At 43.3% G+C, this 25650-nt stretch overlaps 1 protein-coding gene across 2 annotated transcripts in view; it reads right to left on the reverse strand.

Annotated features, from left to right (window-relative positions):
• Positions 1 to 25650, reverse strand: part of BEND5 (BEN domain containing 5) — a 639378-nt gene that overhangs the window by 438665 nt on the left and 175063 nt on the right. For both annotated transcript variants that reach the window (XM_044085979.1, XM_044085980.1), the window contains exon 3: positions 23437 to 23818. In XM_044085979.1, coding sequence (XP_043941914.1) covers positions 23437 to 23818 — 382 coding nt within the window. The remainder of the gene's footprint in view (positions 1 to 23436; positions 23819 to 25650) is intronic.

Below are 25650 nucleotides of genomic sequence, written 5' to 3' on the forward strand. Positions count from 1 at the left end.
AAAGAAATTTAGAAAGGCCATATAATGCCTTAATGCTAGGAAGTATAGATCTGTTTTTATTCATGTTGATGCAAATTATCTCATCCACAAGAGCTGCCTGACTGTTAGCAGGGAACTTGCAGCCCTCTTAGATAGCAGAGCTTGTACAGATGTTAGGACATATTTTTCACAAATCCCATATAGAAAGGAGTCAGGTCACTGTGAATGAAAAGATTTTTGGGGTAAATACCTACATGAAAAAATGTCCCTTTTTAAAAAATGGAAATGTGTACAGCATCCAAGCCTAATTTTGGGCACGTGTTTAGCCAAGATGGCTGCAATTGTCAAGATCAGGGAAGAGAATTTTTGCAGAGGACATTGTGCAATAATTGACAATCTCAAGGCAGGATTTTTGACCAAGTCAAAAATTTAACAGTTCATAGATGGCAAAATCTGATGAATCTCTGATGGTTGTTAATGCTAGGGGTATTAATAATAAAGTTTTTTTTTTTTTTTTTAATTGGAAGATTTGTTATGTTCCCATAGGACTGATGTTGTTAATGCTTATGAGTCAGGGTTAAAGATCAATGACTGGAAACAAGTTCTGTCAAAGTATTAACTGTTTTTAGTGTAACAGACATTCTAACAAAAATCAGGTGGAGGCGTTACTACAGGGATTAAAGATTGTTATGAAACTGTACACTGTAACTGACAATACAGACATGCCTGGAGCATACAACTGATGGAGCGTATAGGCTACCAAAGTCAAGTGCTGATGACCTGAAGGAATTCATACATTTCGTGCACGAAACACAGGAGGAAATAATAATAGTGGCTGAGTTCTTAAACTTACCAGAAACAGACAGTAATAATATTTACTCAACATTAGCAAGAAAATGACTTATAACATATGTTCAGGAATACAACTGCTTCAGACTTAAAAAATAGACTAGTGTTTGTTTTCTTAAAGAATCTACTGTTACTTCATGCCAAGTCTTACCACCATTGATGTGCACTGGTCATGGGGTTATAAAGGTTAATTTGTTGTTACATAACTCTTCCAAACTGAAATCTAAACCAATGCATATAAATTAATAACAGATTATATGGAAGCAAAATGGTTGGTATATAAAACTAATTGGAGTGATGCTTCAGTGAAAAAACTGCAGAAGGAATGTGAAAAATTCAGAAGGAGAAAGTGTTTGTATTTAAAAAAATCCAAAAAAGAAAGTGAATTTAAAAAAATCCAAAAAATGTTTAACATTAGGATCTAGCCACCAAACTTCAGGAGGATATATTTCCAGAAGAACAAGATACTTGATTAAGGTGAGAAAAAAAATATACAAAATGGATATGAGGTCAAACTACAACTTGGAAGCTGAAATAAACAAGCTGGATAGACAAATTATACATAGTGTGAGACAAGATTAAAAAAATTTTGAAGAAAATTTATATAAAATATTGAGCATTATAGTAAACCATTTTATAGATACATAAGATGCTGCAGGAGTAAACAAATACAAATTGATAAAGTGTGTGTAGATTCTAAAATTTATTCTCAGACACAGCAGATTATAAATATATTTACAAAACCTTATACAAAGTAATTTGGCTCCACAAAGAGGGAAGGAGGGTGATAAACTGCCTTAGTGATATCCAGGTAACCTCAGATACTGATAATCAAATTAGATTACACAGAAAAAGAACTGTGCAAACCAGATCCAATCAAGGCACAGGGGGTGATGGAACTGGTAATAATGACCTGTGAACACTTCAGCATGAACTTTCAGTACCACTACATCTGTTATTTACTACGTCTTTTAAATTTATGGGGAGATTCCTCAAGACTGGAGACATGCACTTGTTAAACCTCTATTTAAGGGAAATGGGAGCAGAACAAACCCAGACTCATAAGTTTACTTTCATGTGGTAGAAAAATAATGGAGAACGTTATATTGGATAAGTTACTGTCAGAACTGGAAAGTTTGGGACTTGAAACCATATATTAGCATGCACATGTTGACAACAAATCTATTACCACCTATAACATGATGTTCTATAACAATATAACAGCCCTGAATGTAAATTGTGATGTGATGTAATTTATACAGATTTAACCAGCATTTGATAGGGTCATACAAAAACACTGATCAATAAATTAGAACTATTAGGTATTGATGTGCTCTTGATATGATGGACAACTGCATGGCTTACAAACAGGACATGGCAAGTATCCCACAGCAAATGAACAGGTGAAATTTTGAGGTTACAGTCAGTGTGTCTCACAGGGCTCTATACTAGGCCCATATTTGTTTAAATTGTATATTTCGGATCTATCTTTTTCATCTGAGGTGTTCTACACCCTGTATGCAGAGGACTTAAAATGGGTAAACTGATTACATGTGTTACTATTACAGCATGCCTTCAAAAGAACTTGACTAAATTGACTATTTGGGCACAAGAGAATAATATGCTGATAAGTGCATCAAAAACAAGGAATCTGAGATTTGGGAGACCTAAACTGAAAAGTGAATATTTAATACAGCACACAGTGACTGAAACTGTAAATCCATTTAAGGACCTGGGTATATGGGTGGATCCAGTTTTCAGATGGACTCAATCACATCAACCAATGGGTGAATGATAGTTACAGACCTATAAGGTGTATAAAAAGATTTATAAAGTCTAGAAAATCAGAAATGTTGAAGTCACTGTTTAGTAGTTAGTTCTACATCTGAATATGGAATAACAATATGGAAACTTTATAAGAAAACATGGGCAAACAAGGGCAACCATGGATGAGAAAATGTATGTTATTCTGAAATACTAAAATATCTGAACTTGTACAATGTCTGTCACAGATACTTAAGAGGAGGCCTTATTCAGTTATATAGGGCATTTAGAGATAACCCCAAACATTCCCAGAGGTAGTTATCAAAAAGTAGTAGAGAAACACCAGACAGCCTATGTAGAAGATTCTATAGGAATGAGAAGTGTACTAGTTGGCTCTCTGACAGAGAAGCTGATGCACAAAATATAGACTACCAAATTACATTAAAGCAAGCACTAGTTTAAATATTTTTAAGAACAGCCTAGAGACTTATTATGGAAACAACTGTTTTGGTAATTTGGCATTATTGCCTGGGCTTCAAAAATTTGTATGCATGTAAGTATGAAAGGCTTCCTATCATATACGAGAGGCCCAATTTTCCTTGTCTCAACACTGAGTGGGAGCTGAGAAAAAAAGTATGACACAAAGAAGAACCAGCAAATTCTGAAACACACTGTTATATATTCTCCCACTAATTATATATGCTAACTCTTGAGATCTCTGTACAACAGTGTTGTTGTCTTTCGGCTTTTCCCAGTTAGGGGTCGCCACAGCAGAAGGGAATAATCAGCGATACCATAATTTAAAACAAAGTATAATACTTCCACCCATCTCTGCTAAAAATACCATAATAAACAAACATTCTTCTCCATAATGCATCAATGTGGTGCTATCCACCCCAACCCAGGTCCCAACCAAACATCAAACCAAAGAATACACTCCAAAAGTTTAAAAATTGTCACTGTAAACCTTAGAAGCACATGCAACAAAATCCCAGGCTTTCATGCCTGGAAGACTCAACACAACCCAGACATCCGAGCCACAACAGAGACATGGCTAAAACCTGAAATAAAGATGCTGTAATACTACCCCCTGGTTATAATACTATTAGGGTGGGTATAACACATAATATAGCATGTGGAATAACTATAATCTTCCCAAATAGGTTCACAGTAACTCCCTATACAGGCATAATCACAAATTTTGGAAAAGAAGAAATCCTAGTCTTTTCGGCAAATTGCACTAAAATTCAGTTAGTTCAACAGAGCTTTAAACTATCAGACTATTAGAAGTCATAACAGATGACAATCTTAAATTTGACCTCCACATCCAAAGCAATATCAAGAAAACCCTTCAAAAACTAGGCACACTAAACAGAAACAATCATTTTTTAACCACACCCACAAAAAATACTCTAGCCAAAACCTACCTTCTTTCCTCCCTACTTTATGAAGCCCCAATTCTAACCAATTTACAATTATCCATAAAAATAACTTGAAAGCTGCTACAACAAAACTGCAAACTGCAAAGTTAGCTACTATCTAAAATAAGAAGTTATGTACCTACCATAACGTTCCATGTTAGTTGTCTTCTTCTCGCCTTCTTTCTTGCTGGATGGGTTCGGAGCCGATCCTCAGCTCCGACTCGGCCAATACTAAAGCTCGAGAGCTAATTCCACCGGCTCGAGGCTCCCCTATATTCCACAATGCTAGGCGGTAACTACTCAGATCTCGTTTGATAGCTATACCAAGCAATCCTAGTCTCCATAGAATGGAGTAGGGAAACCCACCTCAAACAGTCTGCGTAAAGGAAAGGCAGACCTCAGTAAAGATAGAAGAGGTGGGAGAAAGTGTGGGAGTAACAACTTTTGGAAGAGGAAACACAAAAGAATTCCGGTCGGTCTGTCCAGGCTTGGGGGAAGGAGGGAGGGACGCAAGAAAGAAGGCGAGAAGAACTAACATGGAACGTTATGGTAGGTACATAACTTCTTAATGTTAAGTTGTCAATCTCGCCTTCATTCTTGCTCGATGGGACCACGTCCCTAGCACCTTATCCCGGGTGGCCTATCGGAACAGACTCTTGAGAACAGTGGAACCAAAATTGGCATGGCTTCTGGAAACCATGTCCAATTTGTAATGTGAAATGAATGTATGAGGAGAAGCCCAGGTGGCTGCTGCACAAATTTAATCTATTGGCAACCTGTCCTGAAAGGCTACGGATGTAGCTAATGCCCTAGTTGAATGAGCTCTAGGTCTTGAGGGTAGTTTTTGATGTCTGATCTCATAGATGAAAGTAATTGTAGAAGTGAGCCATCTAGAAAGGGATACTTTAGTGACTGGAAGGCCCAATCTACCTTCTGCATATGACAGAAACAATTGATCAGATTTCCTGAATTGTTTAGTCCTGTCTAAGTAATATCTCAGTTGGCGATGAACATCCAAAAAATGCAGCTTTTGCTCTGACCTATTTGAATAGTTAGGGAAAAAAACGGGGAGATCAATAACTTGGTTTATTTATTTTATTTTATTTATTTTATTTTATTTTATTTTACAATTGTTAACCGGGCTAGTCTAACTGGATATATTTCCATTTTCAGCAGAGGCCCGGGGAGAAAAGCTCCACATATAGACAAAAGAGGTATAACATGAGCAAAAAAAATAACAGATTACACAAGATCGCAGCAAGGTTGGCCCCATCTTAGGAATACTTCTTCTAGAACTGATTTCTTTAGAGACCACTCGTGTGGCATGAGAATTGCTCTGCTCAATTTGTCTGCAATAACGTTGGATTTCCCGGGAATATGCGTTGCTATCAGAAAACGCTGAGAAGAGTGGATGCTCTTAACCTACACCTATTCCTATAGAATCTTCTACATAGGCTGTCTGGTGTTTCTCTACTACTTTTTGATAACTACCTCTGGGAATGTTTGGGGTTATCTCTAGGTTAATTTGAGAAGAAATTTTAGGTAAAAAGGATGGATTAGTCCAGAGGGATACCCTGTCTTTGTGAAAAACTAAGTAAGGAGGACGACTGCACAGAGCATGGAGTTCAGATACTCTTTTTGCTGAAGTTATAGCTACCAGAAAAAGTGTCTTCCAAGAAAGCAACTTCAGAGAACATGAAGCCGCCGGTTCGAAGGGGGGAAGAATTAAAGATGCCAGAACCAAGTTCAAATCCCATTGAGGCGGAGGGTCTTTGATTGGGGGTTTAAGAAGAAATACACCCCTTAAGAAGGCTTTACAGAGTTTGTGAGCCATGATGCTGGATTCTGAGACACCAACATGAAAATTTGATATGGCAGCCAATTGAACTCTAATGGTTGATGCAGAAGATTCTAAATGAAAGAGTTCTGCTAGAAAGTCTAAAATAGACTGGATAGGTGCAGTAAAGGGATCTATGTTTTTCGATGATGCCCAAAGGGAAAAACGTTTCCATTTGCTAGTATAAATCTTCCGGGTATAGGATTTATGAGAGGCTATCAAAATATCTCGGACCGACCGAGATATTGAGGGAAGCCTGGCTAAGGTTGGAATCGAGAAACCACGCTGTGAGGTTTAGAGAAGACAGAGATTGGTGCAGCTGACCCGATTGATGGGTAATCAGATCTGGTACTGGGTCCAGATGCCAAGGCTGCTCAAAGGTAACGATGAAGAAAGGGAAACCATATCTGTCGAGACCAGTAAGGGGCAATGAGGATCATTGTCACTCTCAAAGCGATGGCTTTCTGAATTAGTTGAGGTATCAGTGGAAAGGGGGGGGAAGGCATACAGAAGTCCCCGGGGCCAATCGTGGACTAGAGCGTCTCTGGTGGGATGGCCTGGTAACGGGAAGAGAGTGAAGAAGTCGTGACACTTGCCGTTTTGGGGAGTAGCAAAAAGATCGCAGCAAGGTTGGCCCCATCTTAGGAATACTTCTTCTAGAACTGATTTCTTTAGAGACCACTCGTGTGGCATGAGAATTGCTCTGCTCAATTTGTCTGCAATAACGTTGGATTTCCCGGGAATATGCGTTGCTATCAGAAAACGCTGAGAAGAGATCGCCCATTGCCAAAGTCTGAGTGCTTCAATACATAAAGGGTATGATCTGGTTCCGCCTTGTTTGTTGATATACCACACTACGGACATGTTGTCCGTTTGAATTGCAATAGTCCCCTTGGGAAGACAGTCGTGAAAGGCTTGCAACGCTAAAAGCACTGCTCTCATCTCTAAGACATTTATGTGCAAGTGGCACTTGAAGGGTTGCCACGTGCCCTGAACTGTCCTGCCCTGATAATGCCCCCCCCCACCCGATCAGGGAGGCATCTGTTGTCAACGTGGCAACTGGGGGGGGGTGAAGGGTCTTCCTTGGAGAAGTTGAGGTGATGTGATCCACCAAGACAGTTGATTCTTGCATACTTGAGTTATTAATATGGTATGGGACAACGGGAGTCGTTGAAAGGACCATTGAGTAAAAAGCATCCATTGGAGGATCCTCATGTGAAAGCGAGCTAAGGGGAGAAGGGGAATAGCTGCTGCCATGAGTCCTAGTACCTTCAACACCAGTCTGGCTCTGTGCTGTGACAGAAACCTGGTTCAAGGCTCCTGAGAGCACCCCAGCGCTATCAGGTTTTACCTCATATCATGCCCGCCCCAAAATCTGGACAATACCAAGAAAGGAGGGGGGGTATCCATATTCATCAAGGACACCCACACCTCAAGACTGGTGGCAACGCACGATGCATCGGAGACCATCCAGGTGCAATTAACCATAGGCAAGACTGCTCTGCAAATTGTAGCATGTTACAGGCCACCCTCACAAACACAGGAACCTCACATGGCCTTCCTGAAAACACTAGAGGGATAAATGTATCACCAAACACCATCATACTAGGTGACTTCAATTACCCTAATATAGACTGGGAACACTACTCAAGCCCAAACACCCTAGCCCAAAAGTTCCTGGAATTCATAAACTCAAATGCCATGGAACAACTAGTCACCATCCCCACAAGAGGAGATAACATACTTGATCTCATCATCACGAACATGGGAGCACAATGTTCAACACGAGGTGTACCCCTCACTGGTGAGATCAGACCACAAACTAATCTCGCTGGAGGTCCTCATCCCACCCCACCTGAAATAAAAAGACCACAGTAAGAACTTCTCAAAAGCCGACTTCACACTTCTAAAGACTAGTGTGGTCTCCTTTAAGGCCCGAGGTGGAAACAGTACTCAAGCAGCTGAATCACTTACAAATGCCTTCTACCAGCACCTGCAGGACTGCATGGATAAGGCAATCCCAAGCAAAACAAAGACTCTTTGTACCAAAGGCAAGCGTCAGTCTGGTGGACCCCAACCATAAACAAACTCTACAACAAAGGAGGAAGCTACTACAAGATAGAGCAAAATCCTTTAAAGGTAAGACACCCTTGATCACTATAAGTAAAAACTAAGAGCTCTCATAAAATCATCCAAAGCAAATTTAGGAGAAAAATAGCTAAAGACTCAAAAGACAATCATAAGGCCTTCTTTAGCTATGTTAGAAACCTGGGAGGAAACTCCCAGATATGCTCAGAGCTTGTTCAAAATGATGTGAAGATTACTGATCCTACAGACATTGCCAACATACTGGCTGACAGGTTCAGTGCAAACTTCTCCCCTCCCCAAAGGAGAGATATCTATACCAAGCGATTGCAGCCCCCAAACATCTCCAGCCCAAGTGAGAACTGCTCTCCAAAGCAAAACACAGCATCCATGGGACCTGATGGTGTCCCGGCTGTGTGCTCCATGAACTCAATGAGGAATTAAACCCACAGCTAGGACAGCTGTTTAATCAAAGTCTTACCTCTGGATCTCCAGGGTGGCGACTGCAACTGTGGTACCACTTCACAAAGCGGTGCCTCCACCGACCCTGGAAATTACCGCCCATTAGCTTGACAAGCCTTATCTGCAAAGCCATGGAGAGGATCATAATGGACCTCATAAATAAAGACATAGGAATTTGCAGACTTTGGATCCAACCCAGTTTGGCTTTGTCAAAGGCAGATCATGCCTTTTAAACTTGGTTGACTTTTGAAACAGTCACCAAAGCCATTGATGAGGAAAGGCAGTCCATACAGCCTACCTCGATCTGGCTAAGGCCTTGATACAATACCCCATTCGGTATCATTGAAAAACTCATCAGCTTAAATGTCAACCCATACATCACAAGATGGGTTGCAAACTGGCTGAGTGACAGAACCCACAGGGTCAGAGCTGCTGGCGCCATGTCAGACTCAAAGCCTGTCACAAGTGGTGTCCCACAGGGCTCAGTCCTGGGCCCACTCTTGTTTGGCATCTACTTTTCAGTACAAGCAAACACAGGAGGGTTATGGCTGACAAAGTTTGCAGATGACTGCAAACTGGGCCATAGTAAAACACATCTGACACAGATATCCTTCAGAAGGGTCTCACAGAACGGATAACTGGTGCCAGAGCCACGGCCTAAAGTTAAATGCCAAAAATGCATAGTCATACCCTTCGAAAAACAAGGTTACCCCTAGCTACCAAATAGGTGGCAATCCACTGAGCACAGAAGAAGTTATCAGGGACCTGGGGACCCAGGTTGATAGTAGTCTGTCATTCGACACCCATGTAGCTAAAGTAGTTAGGAAGACCTTCTACATTGCCCACCTTATCATGAAGGGATTCTCATCTAGATCAAGGGAGGTCATAGTCTCCCTTTACTCATCACTCATCAGACCAATGATTGAGTACAATGCCCCATTCGAATGTATCTGACCCGACACTTGCAGCAGCTGGAGAGGCCACAAAGTTCCTCACCAAAAGGATAAAGGGTCTCAAAAATCTGTCCTATGCTGCCCGACTGAAAGAACTCCAGCTCTATTCAGTAAAACGCTTGCTCAGAGGTGACCTTTGCCTAACATACAAGGCCATGTCAAACCCAGATTTGATGAATATGCTTCACCTCAAAAATCTAGATCCATCAGAGCCACAGGGGGAGACTTAAACCTTGACACGGCTATTAATAGGACGTGCTGGAGGGATAGATTCATCACCCAAAGACTCCTATGCTGTGGAACAAAATCCGTACATGTGAGGCAGAGCACCTCGCTGGCCTTGTTCAAGAGAAATCTTGACCAATGGATGGGAGATCGCAGATATACCCCAGGGATTACCTCAGTGTCACTGCTCGACAGAGGCACAGCAAAATAATGGGTATAGTTCCCCATACTAAAGGGGTGGCGTAAGCCACAAAACGATGGGCTAGGCTTGTAAATGCCCTCGGGCAGATAGCCTAGTATGAACCTATGAACCTATGAACTTTGACACATTGGAAGAGAAGGGACACTTGGTTCTGAATGTGTAACACCCCCTGCTCTGTGAGTCTGGCTGAAAGGGTCTGTGTATCTAAGGTGGTGCCTATAAAAATAATAGACTGACAAGGCGACAAGGCAGATTTTTCGAAATTTATTGAAATGCCTAGAGCTTGACAAGATTGAATGGTGAAGTCCCTGGATAGGAGAAGCTGATGTCTGGTGGTGGCAGTAAGGAGCCAATCGCCCAGATATGGAAACACTTGGAATCCTTGGCGTCTCAAGTGAGCCGTGACCACTGCCATGCATTTGGTGAACACCCGGGGGGGCTGTAGTGAGACCAAAGGGCAGGGCCCTGAATTGGTAGTGACTGGCACCCAGCCTGAAGCGGAGATATCTCCTGGAGTGTCTGCTCATTTTGATGTGGTAGTACGCATCCTGAAGATCTATCGAGCACATCCAATTGTCCTGACCCAAGAAGGGTAGAATGGACTGTAGCGTGACCATCCGGAATTTTGTTTTTTTGACAAACTTGTTTAAGTAGCTGAGATCCAGTATGGGTCTCCAGTCCCCTATTTTTGGTACCAAAAAGAATTTGGAGTAGATTCCGGATCCTTGCTGGTCTGCCGGGACTGATTGGATGACACTCTTTGATAGCAGCTTCGAAATTTCTAATGCTGCTTGTTCCCTTAGACCGGGTGGAACGTCTGGAAGGGATCTTTTTGGTTGGGTTGGAATGTGACTGAAGGGAATTTTGTAACCCTTGGATATGATCGACTGTACCCATTTGTCTTGAGTAAGGGAAAGCCAGGCTTTTGGGTACAGTGATAACCTTCCCCCGACTGCCTCCGAAGGCGGACAGCCGGGCAGCCCCTCAGGGGTGCTGAAAGGGTTTGTCAGAGAACATTTCTCTGCTACCCTGGTTTTGCGGACCTCCTCTGCCTCTAGGGCGTCTATTATTATTCCCCTCTGCCTCTAGAGGGGAATCGGCCTTGCGTCAGATGAGACTCCTGGGATTGTTTGGAACCACATCTTTCCTCCCTTTGACCTTTGGGATAGGGTCTAGAAGGAGTAGAAAAACAGACTCCTACGGCAGAGAGAGTCTTACCTTCCACCTCGCACCTGGTCAATGTATCCTTCACCTGTGGACCAAACAATGATGATCCATCAAAGGGAGAGTTGGTGAAGGACGCCTTGAAAGGGTCCAAAGTTGCATAGCCGCATCCAGGCGTGCCTTCATAAGGCAACACCTGTGCCTCGGCTCTACTGCAATCTGCTGCGTATGAGACCAGCCGCATGGAGGAGTTAACAATGGAATTTAGGGTTGCCAACTGGGAGTTCATTGTGTCTTTGAACCCTCAGCTGTAGGATCCTTCATCAATTCACCCATATCCTTGAGTAAATCTCTTTGGAGACGAGTGAAGTGGCATAAGTAGTTCAGCGACCGCACTGAAAAGGTCGCTGAGAACATCCACTTGCCGTACCTGTCCATGGTCCTAGATTCCTTATTAGGAGGATGGACAGGAACCAAGGATCAGCTAACTCCTTCTTTGTGGCTGCAGCCACCACCATGGCATCAACAGGGACACCTTTGGATAAAACTCTTTGTCTTTGGGGCAGTAATAAATTTGGATGGTCTCCTCGGGTGGGTTCCACTGAGTCAGGAGCCATCCAAGCCTTCCTTGCCACCACTTCCATAAGGGGTCAAAGCGAGGGACACCCAGGAGGTAGAAGGGCGAGAACCAACGCCTCAAGATACACTGACTCATCCTCCGAAGGATTAAGGGCTGGCCAGTTCCCCTCTGTTTGAGGATTTCAAGGATGTCCAAAGGAGACATCCTCAGAGGGGATCGAGGGACCCTTCGATTCCTCTAAGTCAGTGTCAGAGGTGATAGACTCAGGAGTCAATGTGCTTCCTTGCACTGCCTCTTCCTAGGGGATCTCCTGCAGGGTCAGGAGAGACCTCGAAGAGGAGGAAATTCCCAATGGGGAATCTTGAGGAGTTGGCTCTCTGCGGTGTGGGACAAGGGGTGAGTAGAAATCACCGCAGGCACTGTAGATGGAGGGGCTGAAGGAGCTGACTGTGGGGCAGAACCTGGTTCTAGCACGCCCGCATGACCTCAAAGGCACCCCTGTCAGGCAAGGCCGAGGCCCTCGCTCAAGAGACAAGGACCTCTCGGCACCGACAGAGACGGCTCGAAGCGATGTCGGAGCTGAACTCACCAGTGCAAGCTCCGAGAGGAGCGGGTCGACAAGGGTCCGATGCCACTCGCCTCAGAGCCGAGCGAAGCTTCGGCGCCGAGATCCCTCCAAAGAGGAGATCGGGGCAGACGACGGAGCCGAAATGGAAGGTATCGGTTCCGACGCACCGACAGTCATGGCTCCGACAAGCCTTGGCTCCGAACTCGAAGGAGTCGGAGGAGGAATGTAATGGGGAACGGGAATAGCCACTGACTGGTGAGTCGGACTATGCAGCATTTGGGCCAGTGCCTCGGACTTAAGAAGTCTACTCACCACCCTCTGCAAATCATGGTCTGATAATCTGGAAGACAGAGAGGAATGGGTTTTGTGACTTCGCTCCGAAGGAGAGGGGATCCTGGCGCCGAGTGCACAGATCCGATAGAGGGGGACCTGGACCTCTTTCTCGAATGTGGCTCCGATAAGGGTATCGGAGCCGACAAAGTCTTATCAGCCTCGGCTCCAGCGAGCCGAGGTAACAGTATGAGCTTAGGAACATCGGCTCCGGCGGAGCCGATGTCGAAGCCTGCTTAGACTTCTCAGCAGTTGACTCAAGAGCAGGAGCCGACTGCTTTGAAGTTTTTGAAGGCTTCCCCGACACAGACTGAGTCGGGGGGCCTTCAGGCTTTAATAAGCCCCACAAGATCAGCTTGTTCTTGCGTTCCTGCAGGACTCAAGGGCTGAAACCATGGCAAACAGCACATGAGTCCTGCAGGTGCACAGGTCCCAGGCAATACACACAAGAAGTGTGACCGTCTGTCAGAGACATTTTCTGACAGCACGAGTCACACTTCTTGAAGCCTGAGACCTTATCCTTAGACATAGTAAAGGTAAGAGCGGCTGACACACACACACAAACCAGACACTCTCTACAGAAAAAATTATTAAAATATTACAGTTATACAGAAACACATACACACAAGCCCCTACAACACTAATCTAAAAAGGGACTAGGGTGAGGGAAGGCAAGGCCTAGAACAAGTAGTAAGAGGGGAAGGGTTCGACAGATAGGGGTCGATATAACTAAATATTAGAAATAAACTATAGAAAATATTTTAGAACTAAAAAAGGGGTTATTAGCAGTACCTAATGGTAAAAATTTGACTAACCTGCCTGAGCCGGTAGAAAAGCGCACCTCGTCAGCTATAGCGGCAAACGAGATCTGAGTAGTTACCGCCTAGCATTGTGGGATATAGGGGAGCCTCGAGCCAGTGGAATTAGCTCTCGAGCTTTAGTATTGGCCGAGTCGGAGCCGAGGATCGGCTCCGAACCCATCCAGCAAGAATGAAGGCGAGATTGACAACTTAACATTCTGAAGTTAATTCTACTCAATGCTATAAGTCTAAACCTCAAAATGCACTCTCTCGAGGCACTCCTAAAAATGGAGAAAGTACAGTTTTGTACCTACCATAAATGTAGATGTCCGAACAGGATAGCATCTGCAGTCCTAACAAATGGGTTGTCCTGTCGTCAGGCAGCCCTTCGGTCGGCCGGATTCCAAAGTCTGGGTCTGGCCTCGGCTGGTGTCGCACTTCACCCGACGTCATCACTGCTGGTCTTCGGGTATAAAGGCATCAGCCGACGCCATTTTCCTCAGTGTTTCTTGCCCCAGATGCCAGTTGCCCTCTTGGAAAACTAAATTTTGGGAAAATGCCAATGTTTCCAAAAAAAAGGTAGGCAAACACAAAAAATAAGCATGTATGTACATATATACAAACAAATACACCATAAGAGATCCCCCCCCCAGCTAGCTATTAGGAGGGTAAATACCCTAGGAATACCACAGAGGGGAAGGAGGGTGGGTAATCCTGACTGCAGATGCTATCCTGTTCGGACATCTACATTTATGGTAGGTACAAAACTGTACTATGTCCTTCAAGGATGCATCTGCAGTCCTAACAAATGGGTAGAATACCATAGCCAAACTAGGGGAGGAGGAAATAGAATTATGGTGTAGTTAGGATCCCTTGCAGTACAGCAGTGGCAAACCCTGCTCGGGATCTAGAGTATAGAGGTAAGTTATAATGCTTGGCAAATGTATGCACGGAGGTCCAAGTAGCCGCCTCAATAATGTCCTTGGTAGCCACTCCTCGTAATAAAGCTGTGGTAGTGGCTGTAGCCCTTGTAGAGTGAGGTCTTATGTTCTGTGGAATTGGCTTTCCATGGTAGGAGTAACAGAATCTTATGCAATTTCCTATCCACTTGGAGATTGTCTGTTTGGAAATTGCTTTTCCTTCCCTTCCTGTTGCATAGGCTACTAGAAGCTGGTCAGTTTTTCTATTGCCCTTGGTTCTGTCCAGGTAGTAGCGCAACTGTCTATGTACATCCAAGGTATGCAGCAGTCTTTCCCCCCTGTTCTGTGGATTGGGAAAGAAGGTAGGTAGGTGGATTGCCTGGTTTAGAGACACTCTGGATACCACCTTAGGCATAAATGTAGGATTAGTTCTCATGGATACTCTATCTTGATGGAAGATTAGGAAGGGTTGTACTGCCATTAAGGCCTGTAGTTCCGAAACCCTTCTTGCTGAAGTAATTGCCAGTAGGAAAGCAGTTTTCCAGGATAGGTGTTGGAGGTCTGCTGTTGCTGCTGGTTCGAATGGAGGGAGTGTCAATTTTTCTAGCACAAAGTTCAAGTCCCATGCTGGTAATGGTGGTTTCCTAGGAGGTTTTACATTCTTGATTCCTCTGAGGAACTGCCTGAGTAGAGGATGTGAGAAGACAGGGGGATTGAAGCTGTATTCTGCAGAAATAGCTGATGCATGTATCTTGATGGAGGAATAGGACAGGCCTGTATGGAGAAGCTCTGCCAAATACTCCAGGATGTTGGCAATATCTATCTTTGACACATCTTTTCCTCTTTCAGTGCTCCAAATGACAAATCTTTTCCATTTCCCTGCATAGTTCCTTCTTGTCGAAGGTCTGCGGGCTTCCAGGATAATGTCTTTAACCCTTTGGGATAAATCTGGGTTAGTAGCTGCTATGTAATGTTCCAGGCAGTCAGTTGCAGAGTTTTTAGATTTGGATGCATGATGTTGTAGTTGTTCTGAGTTAACATCAAAGGCATCAGGGGTAGTGTCCACGTTCTGCCCCGAGACATGCTCCTCAGCAATGGATACCAGTGTTGTCTTGGCCAATTTGGAGCTATTAGAATTATCCTTGGACGCTCCTCTTTGATTTTCAGTAGTACCTTGTGCATCAAAGGAAGAGGTGGAAATGCATATGCTGTCAGGCCTTTCCAACTGAAGGATAGAGAGTCCACCTTCCATGCAAGTGGGTGGTATGTCCTTGTGCAGAATTTCTTGAGCTGGTGATTGAGTGGGGATGTGAATAGGTCTATTTGTGGCATTCCCCATTTCTGTGTGATGGCCTTGAAGATGTCCGGGTGTAGCATCCATTCGTGAGCATCCAAGGTTGTTCTGCTTAACATGTCTGCTAGGATGTTTTCTTTTCCCGGTACAAATATTGCCTGTAACTGAATGTTGTAGCTCAGAGCCATATTCCATAGGTCCAGAGTCATTCGGCATAGGGGGTATGAATGAGTGCCTCCCTGTTTGTTGATGTACCACATGACTGTGGTGTTGTCTGTCCTTATCATCAAATGGCCTTCTTTGAGGAATGGTCTGAAATTCTGGATTGCTAGTTTTACTGCCAGCATTTCTTTTTGATTTATGTGCAGGTGCAGTTGATCTGGGGTCCATAATCCTTGTATGCATTTGTCCAGCATGTGGGCCCCCCAACCTAGGTCTGAGGCGTCCGTTGTGATGGTTTGGCTTGCTTGAAAGTTGTGGAAGGGCAAGCCTTGGTTTGATTGGCATGCTTGAGCCCACCATAGGAACTCTTGTTTCAGGCATGGGATTAGTGGTATTTCGGTTTCTAAGCTGTGCCTGTGTTGAGACCATAAATTCTTTAGGTACCACTGTAGTTTTCTCATATGCAGTCTGGCATGGGGACCAGGATTATGCATGATGCCATGAAGCCCAAGGCCTGCAGTACTTTCCTTGCTGTTAGTTTGTTCTGCTTTGTTAATGCCAAGAAGTAAAGAGGGAGTTGTTCTTGTTTTTCTGCAGTTAGGAATGCCATCTGTTTTACTGTGTCCAATTCTGCACCCAAGAATGTTCTTGTTTGGGATGGTATTAGTCTTGACTTTTTAAATTGACTGTGTATCCCAGGGCTTGTAGTAAGCAAATGACTCTTTGTAAGTCTTTTGTCAGTTTGCTTTTGTTGTCCGCTTGTTATCAGGCAGTCGTCCAGGTATGGATAAATTTGGATTCCCTGTAGCCTGCAATGAGCGATTACTGATGCCAGGCATTTTGTGAATACTCTGGGCAGTAGATAAGCCAAAGGGCAATGCTGAGAATTGATAATGCTCTGATCCTGCAAGAAATCTGAGGTATCTTCTGCAATTTGGTCGTATGGGGACGTGCAGGTATGCCTCCTTGAGATCTAGAGTTACCAGCCAACACTCCTTGCCCAGCATGGGAAGAAGTTGCTGTAAGGTCAGCATTTTGAATTTTGGAACAATGATGAATGTGTTTAAAGGACAGGTCGAGAATAGGTCTCCAACTTTTCTCTTTTCTTGGTACCAGGAAGAGTCTGGAGTAGAATCCTTTGCCCTGTTCTGTTGGTGGCACTCTTTCCACAGCTCTCATCTTTGTTAATTGAGCTATCTGTTTTAGAGCTTCTGTTTTCTGATTTGGAGGTAGGTTTGGCATTCCTCTTTTTACTGGTAAGGTGTGGAAATGAAACCTGTAGCCTTGGTCTATAGTCTGCAAAATCCACTTGTCTTTTGTGATATAGTGCCAATTTTTTGAAAATAAGGCTAACTTTCTGCCTAAGGGTGCTGCTATTTGTTCCCTGGTAGGCGGTGTCAGAGCCAAGTCACTGTGATTGTCCTGTTGCAGTGGCAGTGGTTGTGTCTGTGCCTCGCTGGTTATTGCCTTGCCACTGGCGTCCTCTGTAGGCACCTCCTCTGGATTGATTTCTGCCTCTGGAGCGTCTATTCCTGCCTCTCTGAGATTTAGAGGAGTCTGGAAAGGACCAATTTTTGGAAGGCCAGTTCCTGCTAAACCTTGGGGGCTGAACCTGTAAGAAATCTTTAACTGTTTGTACAGATTTTGCCTTCTCTTCCATTTTCTTCATTACTTGCTGGGCAGGAGAACCAAATAGACTGGCCTTATCCATAGGAGCATCTAACAGCTTTGCTTTAACATGATCCGGCAAGACCTGTTCTTTCAACCATGCATGTCTTCTTATAACTGTGCCAGTCATGGCTGATCTAAATGAAGCCTCCAGTGCATCATAGCCACATTTTAAAGAATGGTTACTAACCTGCTGAATGTTATTCACCATTTCTAAAACATATTTCTTATCTAAGGAATCATCAGAGGACAGTTTCTTAGTTAACTGATCAAGCATAAACTCTTGGTATTGGATCATATGAAACTGACAGTTCAAAGCTCTAGCTGAGAGAGTAGCAGAGGTGTAAACGTTTTTACCCCATCTCTCTAAGGACCTGGATTCCCTTTCAGAAGGAGAGGGTTTTACTGATGTCGGCTACTGCCTTAGGCCCCTGGGAGATAGTCTCAGGATCTGCAAGTGGGGCCTTGTATAGGTGGTGATGAGTGTCCGTACCCTGTAAAACCTATCGGGTTTGGCAGGGGCTGGAGGTAAAGTATCAGGGCAGTGCAAACATCATTAAATGCATCATCCACAACAGGAAGAACTGGAGGTATAGCTAAGGGCCTATGTTGCAGTAAGTGTAGAAAGGTCCTAAGCCTTTTTCTTGAATCTGAGAAATCTTGTCCCTGCCATTGGAATTGCTCTCTCATGGCATGTAAGGTTTCCCCAAAGGAAAATTCCTCTGGTGGAGAGGCAGATGGAATAGATTCTTCAGCATCAGAATCTTCATAAGTAGAAAAAGGAGCCTCTGGATGGTCTGTAATGTCTGAATCATCAGAAGAATCATCTGAGGACACTGGCTCTGGGGGCTCTGCTCTAGGTCTCTTTTCAGGAGGCTGAGAGGCCCTGTCTGGGTGAGATTGGGATCCCCTTATTAAAGAGATGAGATCCTCTGCCAGAGTAAGCATTTGAGAACTGGAACTGGGCCTGTGTGAGGGGGGGGCTTAACAGGCACTGATTTAGCAGTTTTGGCTGCTTTAGCCCTGGCAAAGGCCTTAATAGACATGGCTGCAGGAGGCCTAGCAGCACCACGTGCTGGGGTAGAGACATCCAAAGGGATGGTGTCTGATAATTCTAAAGGAACCACATTAGTAGGCAAAACTTCAGAGGCCGATTCAACTTGGGTAGCAGGGGCCTCGGTAGTAGTCATGGATTCGGCTGAAGATTGACCCGTTTGCTCGGTTTCGGCCAAAACCGAGACACTCGCGGTTTGCTTAACCGTGGTTTCGGCCGAAACCGCTGACCGCGAGTGTCGGTCTTTTTCTTTGCGTTTTTTAACAATTTGAGAAGTCGGAGGATCCGATGGCATAATGTACGCAAAATCTGAGCCGAAAAACTGTTCAGCAAACTCCGACCGGCCTAAGCGTTAGCCGGTTGAAGGAAGCACAGGCTAAACAGGCTGCTATGTCGTGGTCTGGGCCTAAACAAGGTAAGCAGTAAGAGTGGAAATCTTTATGAGGTATTTGTTTCCCACAAGTTAAACAGTTATTTACTTTTTCTGACATCGGCTGAGGCAAGAAAGAGTCCCCAACGGGGTACTTAGCTTTTAGAAGTCTTCGAAGTAGTATTCGGTAGTAGTAATCTCTGGATCTGACCGACCGGCACTTGCGAACAGCTTCTGCTTCGAGCGCCACGCGGCAAGAAAGACTGGGGAAAATGGCGTCGGCTGATGCCTTTATACCCGAAGACCAGCAGTGATGACGCCGGGTGAAGTGCGACACCAGCCGAGGCCAGACCCAGACTTTGGAATCCGGCCGACCGAAGGGCTGCCTGACGACAGGACAACCCATTTGTTAGGACTGCAGATGCATCCTTGAAGGACATCATCGATATCTGTGGAGTAACTGAGACCTGGTTCAAAGCTCCAGAGAGCACCTCTACAATACCAGGCTACAACTCTTACCACACTTTTCGACCACCAAACCAGAATCAAAACACTAAAGGTGGAGGAGTGTCCATATTCACCAAGGATATTCACACCACCAGGTTAGTTGCCCAACACAATGCGCCTGAAATTCTCCAAGTTCAACTAACACTAGGTAAAACTGCAATCCAAACTGTAGCTTGCTACAGAACCCCCATCATGCCCCAAGATTCTCACTACACCTTTCTAAACATACTGGAAAATATTAATATACAACCAAACACCCTAATACTGGGTGATTTCAACTACCCTGCCATTAACTGGGAAATTTACTCGTGTACCAACACCTTTGCCCAACGGTTCTTGGAATTCATAAATTCCAATGCCCTGGGCCAACTAAGTCATAGTCCCACCAGGGGCTTCAATATCCTAGACCTGGTCATTACCAACATGGGAAATTGATGCTCCACACCTATGGTCACCCCCTCGTTGGTCACGTCAGACCATAAGCTAATCACACTTAACATCCACATCCCACCCCCACCCTCCAGTAAGGAAACCTCCATAAAACACTTCTCCAAAGCCAACTTCATACTACTCAAGTCAGAAGTTACACACTTCATAACACATATGCAGACGGGAACTGAAAGTTCGACTGCGGAGTCCTACACTATGGCACTGTACGAGCACATCCACTCATGCATGAATCATGCCATCCCAAATAGAATCAAGATGCTCTCCTCCAAAAAAAGGAAACCAATCTGGTGGTCCCCTGCCACAAACAAACTTTACAACAAAAGGAAGAAACTGTTGCAGAAAAGATGAAAACCCCAGGATGCAAAAAACTCCTTTACCAGCCTTAGTAAGAAGCTGAGATCCCCCATAAAATCCTCCAAAGCTAGTTATGAAAATAATGAGAAAAATGATTCTCCATTTTTGTTGTCTTCTGTTGCTGGACTGCCTAAACAACAAGTGTGAAGCCTTAGTCTGAAGAAGTCTCCGATTGAGGAGACGAAAGCACTTACTATTGGCTTTGGAATAAACTTGGTTGATTTTACCTTCATACGGACACAGCATTTTTATTTTGTTTTGGATTTATTTGCTTGCTGCTAGCCGAGTATTATCATGGAACTTATAAACAAAGACATTGGCAACCTTAAAACACTGGACCCCACCCAGTTTGGGTTCGTGAAGGGCCGATCTTGTCTCCTGAAACTGACTGACTTCTTCGAATCAGTCTCCTGAGCCGTGGACGAGGGTAAGGCAGTCCACACAGCCTATCTGGACCTCACCAAGGATTTTGACACCATCCCCCACTCTGGAGTCATAGATAAACTTACTACGCTGGGCATTAATCCCTATGTCACTCGATGGGTTGCCAACTGGCTTACTGACAGAACCCACACTGTAAAAGTAGCCGACTCCAAATCAGGCTTCAGACAAGTGACAAGTTGAGTACCTCAGGGTTCAGTCCTGGAACCTCACTTGTTTGGCATCTACTTCTCTGATGTACAGGCCAACACTAAGGGACTCTGGCTAACAAAGTTTGCAGATGACTGCAAACTGGGAGCCATTATTGAATCCTCAAATGATGTGAATACTCTACAAAAGGGCGTTACAGAAACAGATGCTTGGTGCAAGAGCCATGGGCTCAAGCTCAATGCCAAGAAATGTACTGTTATCCCCTTTGTGAAAAAACATGTACCCGTGAATTAACACATAGGTGGAAGTACACTAAACACCGAAAGTGTGATAAGGGACTTAGGGACACAGGTGGACAGTGGTCTCACCTTCAATAACCACATCGCCACAACAGTCAGGAAATCCTTCTATGTGGCACACCTCATCACTAAGGGCTTTTCATCCAGAAAAAAGAAGGTCATTGTCCCACTGTACTCATCCCTCATTAGACCCATTATAGAATACAACGTCCCATTTGGTATGTACCTCTCAAGACATCTGCAACAACTGGAAAGGCCGCAGAAATACCTCACTAAAAGAATCAGAGGCCTAAAGCAGATGCCCTATGCTGACCCCCTAAGAAAAAACTCCAGCTATACTCTGTCGCATATCGTCTGCTCAGAGGCGATCTCTGCTTAACATACAAGGTCATGTCAAACCCAGAGCTTTTGGACACGCTACACTTAAAGAAATCCCAATCCCTCAGAGCCACACGCTCCAGGGATCTAAACCTTGTCATCACAATAAACAAAACATGCTGGAGGGATAGATTCCTGACCCAGAGACTCCCCAGACTCTGGAATAGACTACATGATACAATAGATACAGGTCAAGCAGAGCACCTCTTTGGCCCTCTTCAAAAGAAACCTTGATGATTGGATGGGAGAAGGAAAATTCTCCCTGGGGATCACGTCAGTCACCCTGCTAGACAGGGGTCCAGGGAAGTAAATGGCGTGGGAAGAAATAGCCAGGGAATTGTTATGGCTAGGCTTGTATAGGCCCTAGGGCAGATAGCCTAGTACCAACCTGTGAACTAATTCATCCTCCTTTAGCCATCACTGTAAAGCTCTGTATACCCTTAGCTGACTGAGACTCCCCCCTCCACCTCTCCTACAGTCAACTTATAACAATACATAAGATCACACATAAACCATTAGCCTGCCTAGCTCCTATCCCTGTAATCAATGTACATTTCCCTAAGAGAAAACTCAGATCAGAAGAAAAACAACTTCTCACCATAAATAAACCAAATTCCCTGGACAAAGCCTATAGTCATACTCTCTCTGAATAAAACAGGACTCTCTACCTCTAACCACCAGAACTAGTTCTACCTTCCCATCTTTAAATGATCCCCAAAAGAATACTTTACAAAATCATGGACCTGCTCCTGTGCCAAACCTGACTGAATTTACTCACTATACTTCACTAACCATTTAAGTCACACCTCATAACCGTCTTCAACCTCCTACTCCAGTCCTTTCTTTTGTTTTCCCCACTACCTTACCATATCCACTTTCCCTCTCTGCAGACCTTTCCTTTACCTCTTTTTCTTTCCTACCTAGTCACCTAAGCTATCTGAAAACACCCTTCCCTGCTCTTGTTATAATCTACTTTTCCCGCCATCCTTCTTCCTTCTATAACCAAAATATGAACACTCTCTCATACAGACACCACTCAAGTGCCCCTTACTATCTTTAATCATGAAATTTTTAATCTCTTATTAGAATTGTCTCAGGTCTCATTTATCCCATACTGATCTATGTAACAAATAATATGGCTAATGAATTTTTCCTCACATATTTTCTCCAACTCATGTTATTGTTTTTCAGTGCACTCTACTATGAAACATATGTTCTATGCTTTTCTCATAACATTCTTTACTCCTATATTTTGTAGTGTAATATGACTTTTTGAAAAATTGTGATTGTGGAGCTATTCTCTCTGGAAACTCCACAGAAAATGGGCACTTTCGTACTTTCCAGGTAAACAAATGTCAAATAAATAAACAAACAGTGCTATGTTGCACATATCTGCATGTGTGTGTGTGTGTGTGTGTGTGTGTGCACCTATTCTCTCTCTCACACACACACACACACACACACACACACACACACACACACACACACACACACACACACACACACACACACACTCACTTGTTTTCATTCACTACCTAGATTTTAGAAATATATGTTCAGTCCTTCCTTAAAGTCCAGGTTCCATAATCTGTCGCCCATCTTAAAGAGTAAGCCTATCCTAGACAGTGCAAGACTTTAAATGCATCTCTTCCACCAACTCTGATAAATAGCACACATACTACAAAAATGCTGAAGGATGCCTCAGAAACACAGATGTGGACTAAGTGCAGAGGGGCATTGTAACAATAAAATTAATATCAAAGCAGATTATCAAAAAATGACTTCATTTTACAACAGCAATCTGTCAAGGAAACACATGGTGTAAGCATTAACTAAATCCCTAAACCTTTTAATACAGGCTTGTTAAAATATGCTACACAGTGGCAGAAATTTATCTGTATGAATTAGTTCCAAAGCAGCTAATATGGCACTACTGGCTTACTCTTAATTTCGGTTTTTGAAATGAACTGTTTTTGCGCTGTACACAAATTATGATGTTTGAAAATTGCTACCTAAAAAGACTGCTGCTTTCCATTATTCATCATCAAGTTTACAGGGGTTACAAGGCCTTCTGAGCCAGCCATCAATATTATCAAGTGCTAGTCCAATACAATCATAAGAAGAAAAAATGTGTTCTGATACACTATATTTCATTTACCCCACTACTTACCACTGCCTAGCCTTAGGAGCAGCATATCCTGAAGCCGCCTGTTCAAGTCTCGTAATTCTCTAACTTCAGAAACCAAAGACCCATATTCTTTCAGTTTTTTTGCTTGCTGAACAAGCTGTCGCCTTGTCCTTTCAAGTTCCTGTTGAAGGTGTCGCATGTCTTGTTGCTGCTGTTGATAATTCCTTAGTAGCTCCTCATACATTATCCGGGGAACTACGGCAACATCATGACTGTCATTGGGGCTACATTCAGATGTTTCCATTAGTGTGTCATCTGTATTACAAATGAAGTTTGTCCCATTTTTCTTTTCAAGCCGAGCAACAACTGCTTCAAGACTTCTGTATGAGCCATCGTTTTTCCTGCCATCTTGTTTCTGTATGGACTGACAATTTTTAAAACAGTTTGTCTAATGCACTATACTCTACTTTTAAAACAAATTAAACAATTCACCTAAATGCCAAATGGAAATGCAGCTTATCACATCAATACTAAAATTCACTACTTACCACAAGCCTTCCTCTATGTTAGCAGAATTGCTCCGATTACAAAAAAAGGATTAAAAAAATGGTGCCACTACTCACAGAAGATGTAAAGCAGCTTAGTTTAGTTTAGTGAGCAACTTAGTTAGCTAGCGTACATGATGGCCATTTCACTTATCCAGTTAAAGCATGAATAAATTAAACAATAAATTAAGCACAACAGTTTCTATGCTGAAAGGACTACTTGATAAATTACAACTGTAGGGCCAGCAGAAGGGTCTGTGTGGTGTACTACTACCCTACTTGCTAGTGCTGTTGACAGTTATCAATCTATTTATCTATTCTTTTTTTGACCACGTTAGTCACACTTTTCAGGGTACACCTCAGGTGGTATTTATACTATTATGAGAAACTTGGTCAGGACGCTGGGGAACTTCCTCTATTATTTCTATTTCCGGTGCAGACAGCTCTGGAAGATGGCAGAAGAGAACAGCAGCTTGGAGCTATAGTAGTTTTTTCAAAGCAACTAAATGAGGAGGGAAAATGTCAGAGACTGGAATTAGGTGGAGAATTCCAGTACTGGAATTACCATGTTGTAGTTGGGTGGATTACTGAATGAACAACTGTGTGGATTGATTCAACAAGAAGAGCATGCAATGGATTATGCCATTTTGTGGGGGGATATTATGGACATGATGGGAAAAAATTATTTTGGAGGACAATAGCACAGTATCTGGTGGTGCAGAAAGAGTGAAGGAGGCATTACTTGCAGAAGAAAGTAAGTATTTCTTTAGCAGAGAAGAAATCAAATATAGCACTGGGTTAAAGTGGAAGAGTGCATACAGAGGATGTAAAAAGGAAAAGTTAAAAAACAAACATAACAGTAATCCTAAAACTGACTTACCTTTTGTAGGTATGACATTTGGGACACATTTTACTGTTAGGTTTAAAGAAAGTGATGTTCATGCATTTATTCTTTTGGGGAAAGAATCTTTCTATAACATTATTTTTGGACTTTTTCTTGGGTTTTAACCGATTATGAAGCAATGTAAACAGACGGCAAATTCTCTCCAGTGGAATACATATTACTTCAATCTCAAAATTTGCAACTAAACAAAAAGATCATGATCCAAATTTGGAATGATTTTGATAAAATGATTTGCTGAAAGTCTGGAGTTTATTGTTGCACTAATGGGATGGATACAAAAACACAATGGGGAAGTTTGGACAGAGGAAAGGAAATGTTTTGTTGTACTAAAAATGGAAAACGGTGTGCAGATGTTCAAATGATCAGTGCTGTAGTAGCCTATGCTATAGTTATATCCTACACAGGATATAACAGCCATCTAGCTTCCAAAGCTTCAGGGCACCTTCTAAGCTCCCAAACTATTAGTTAGCTTGAGCTGAACAGACTAAAAGACTGGTTTGGTTATCAAGCCCTTCAGAGCTTCCCTGCCAAATGAGAAGGTGAAGCAAAGTCCTGAGAGATTACTACTAGGAACAACAAAAACAAATGTGCACACCCTGGTATAATAAACACACTAAAAACAATGGGGAATTGAGGGAGGGAATACTGCAGCATTGGTAATTTAAACATCTACTATTCTGGTGAGCTTACTTACACAACTGTACTATGTTCAGCAGTTTAAGCTATTTGGGTAGACTACCATAGTTTAAAACAACTGGGAGATGGATGGAGAAATGTCCAGAAACCCCTGGGGAATGGTCCTAGCCA

Source organism: Protopterus annectens, chromosome 10.part0 (genome assembly GCF_019279795.1).
Source record: "Protopterus annectens isolate FY-2018-M chromosome 10.part0, PAN1.0, whole genome shotgun sequence".
NCBI lineage: Eukaryota > Metazoa > Chordata > Ceratodontiformes > Protopteridae > Protopterus > Protopterus annectens.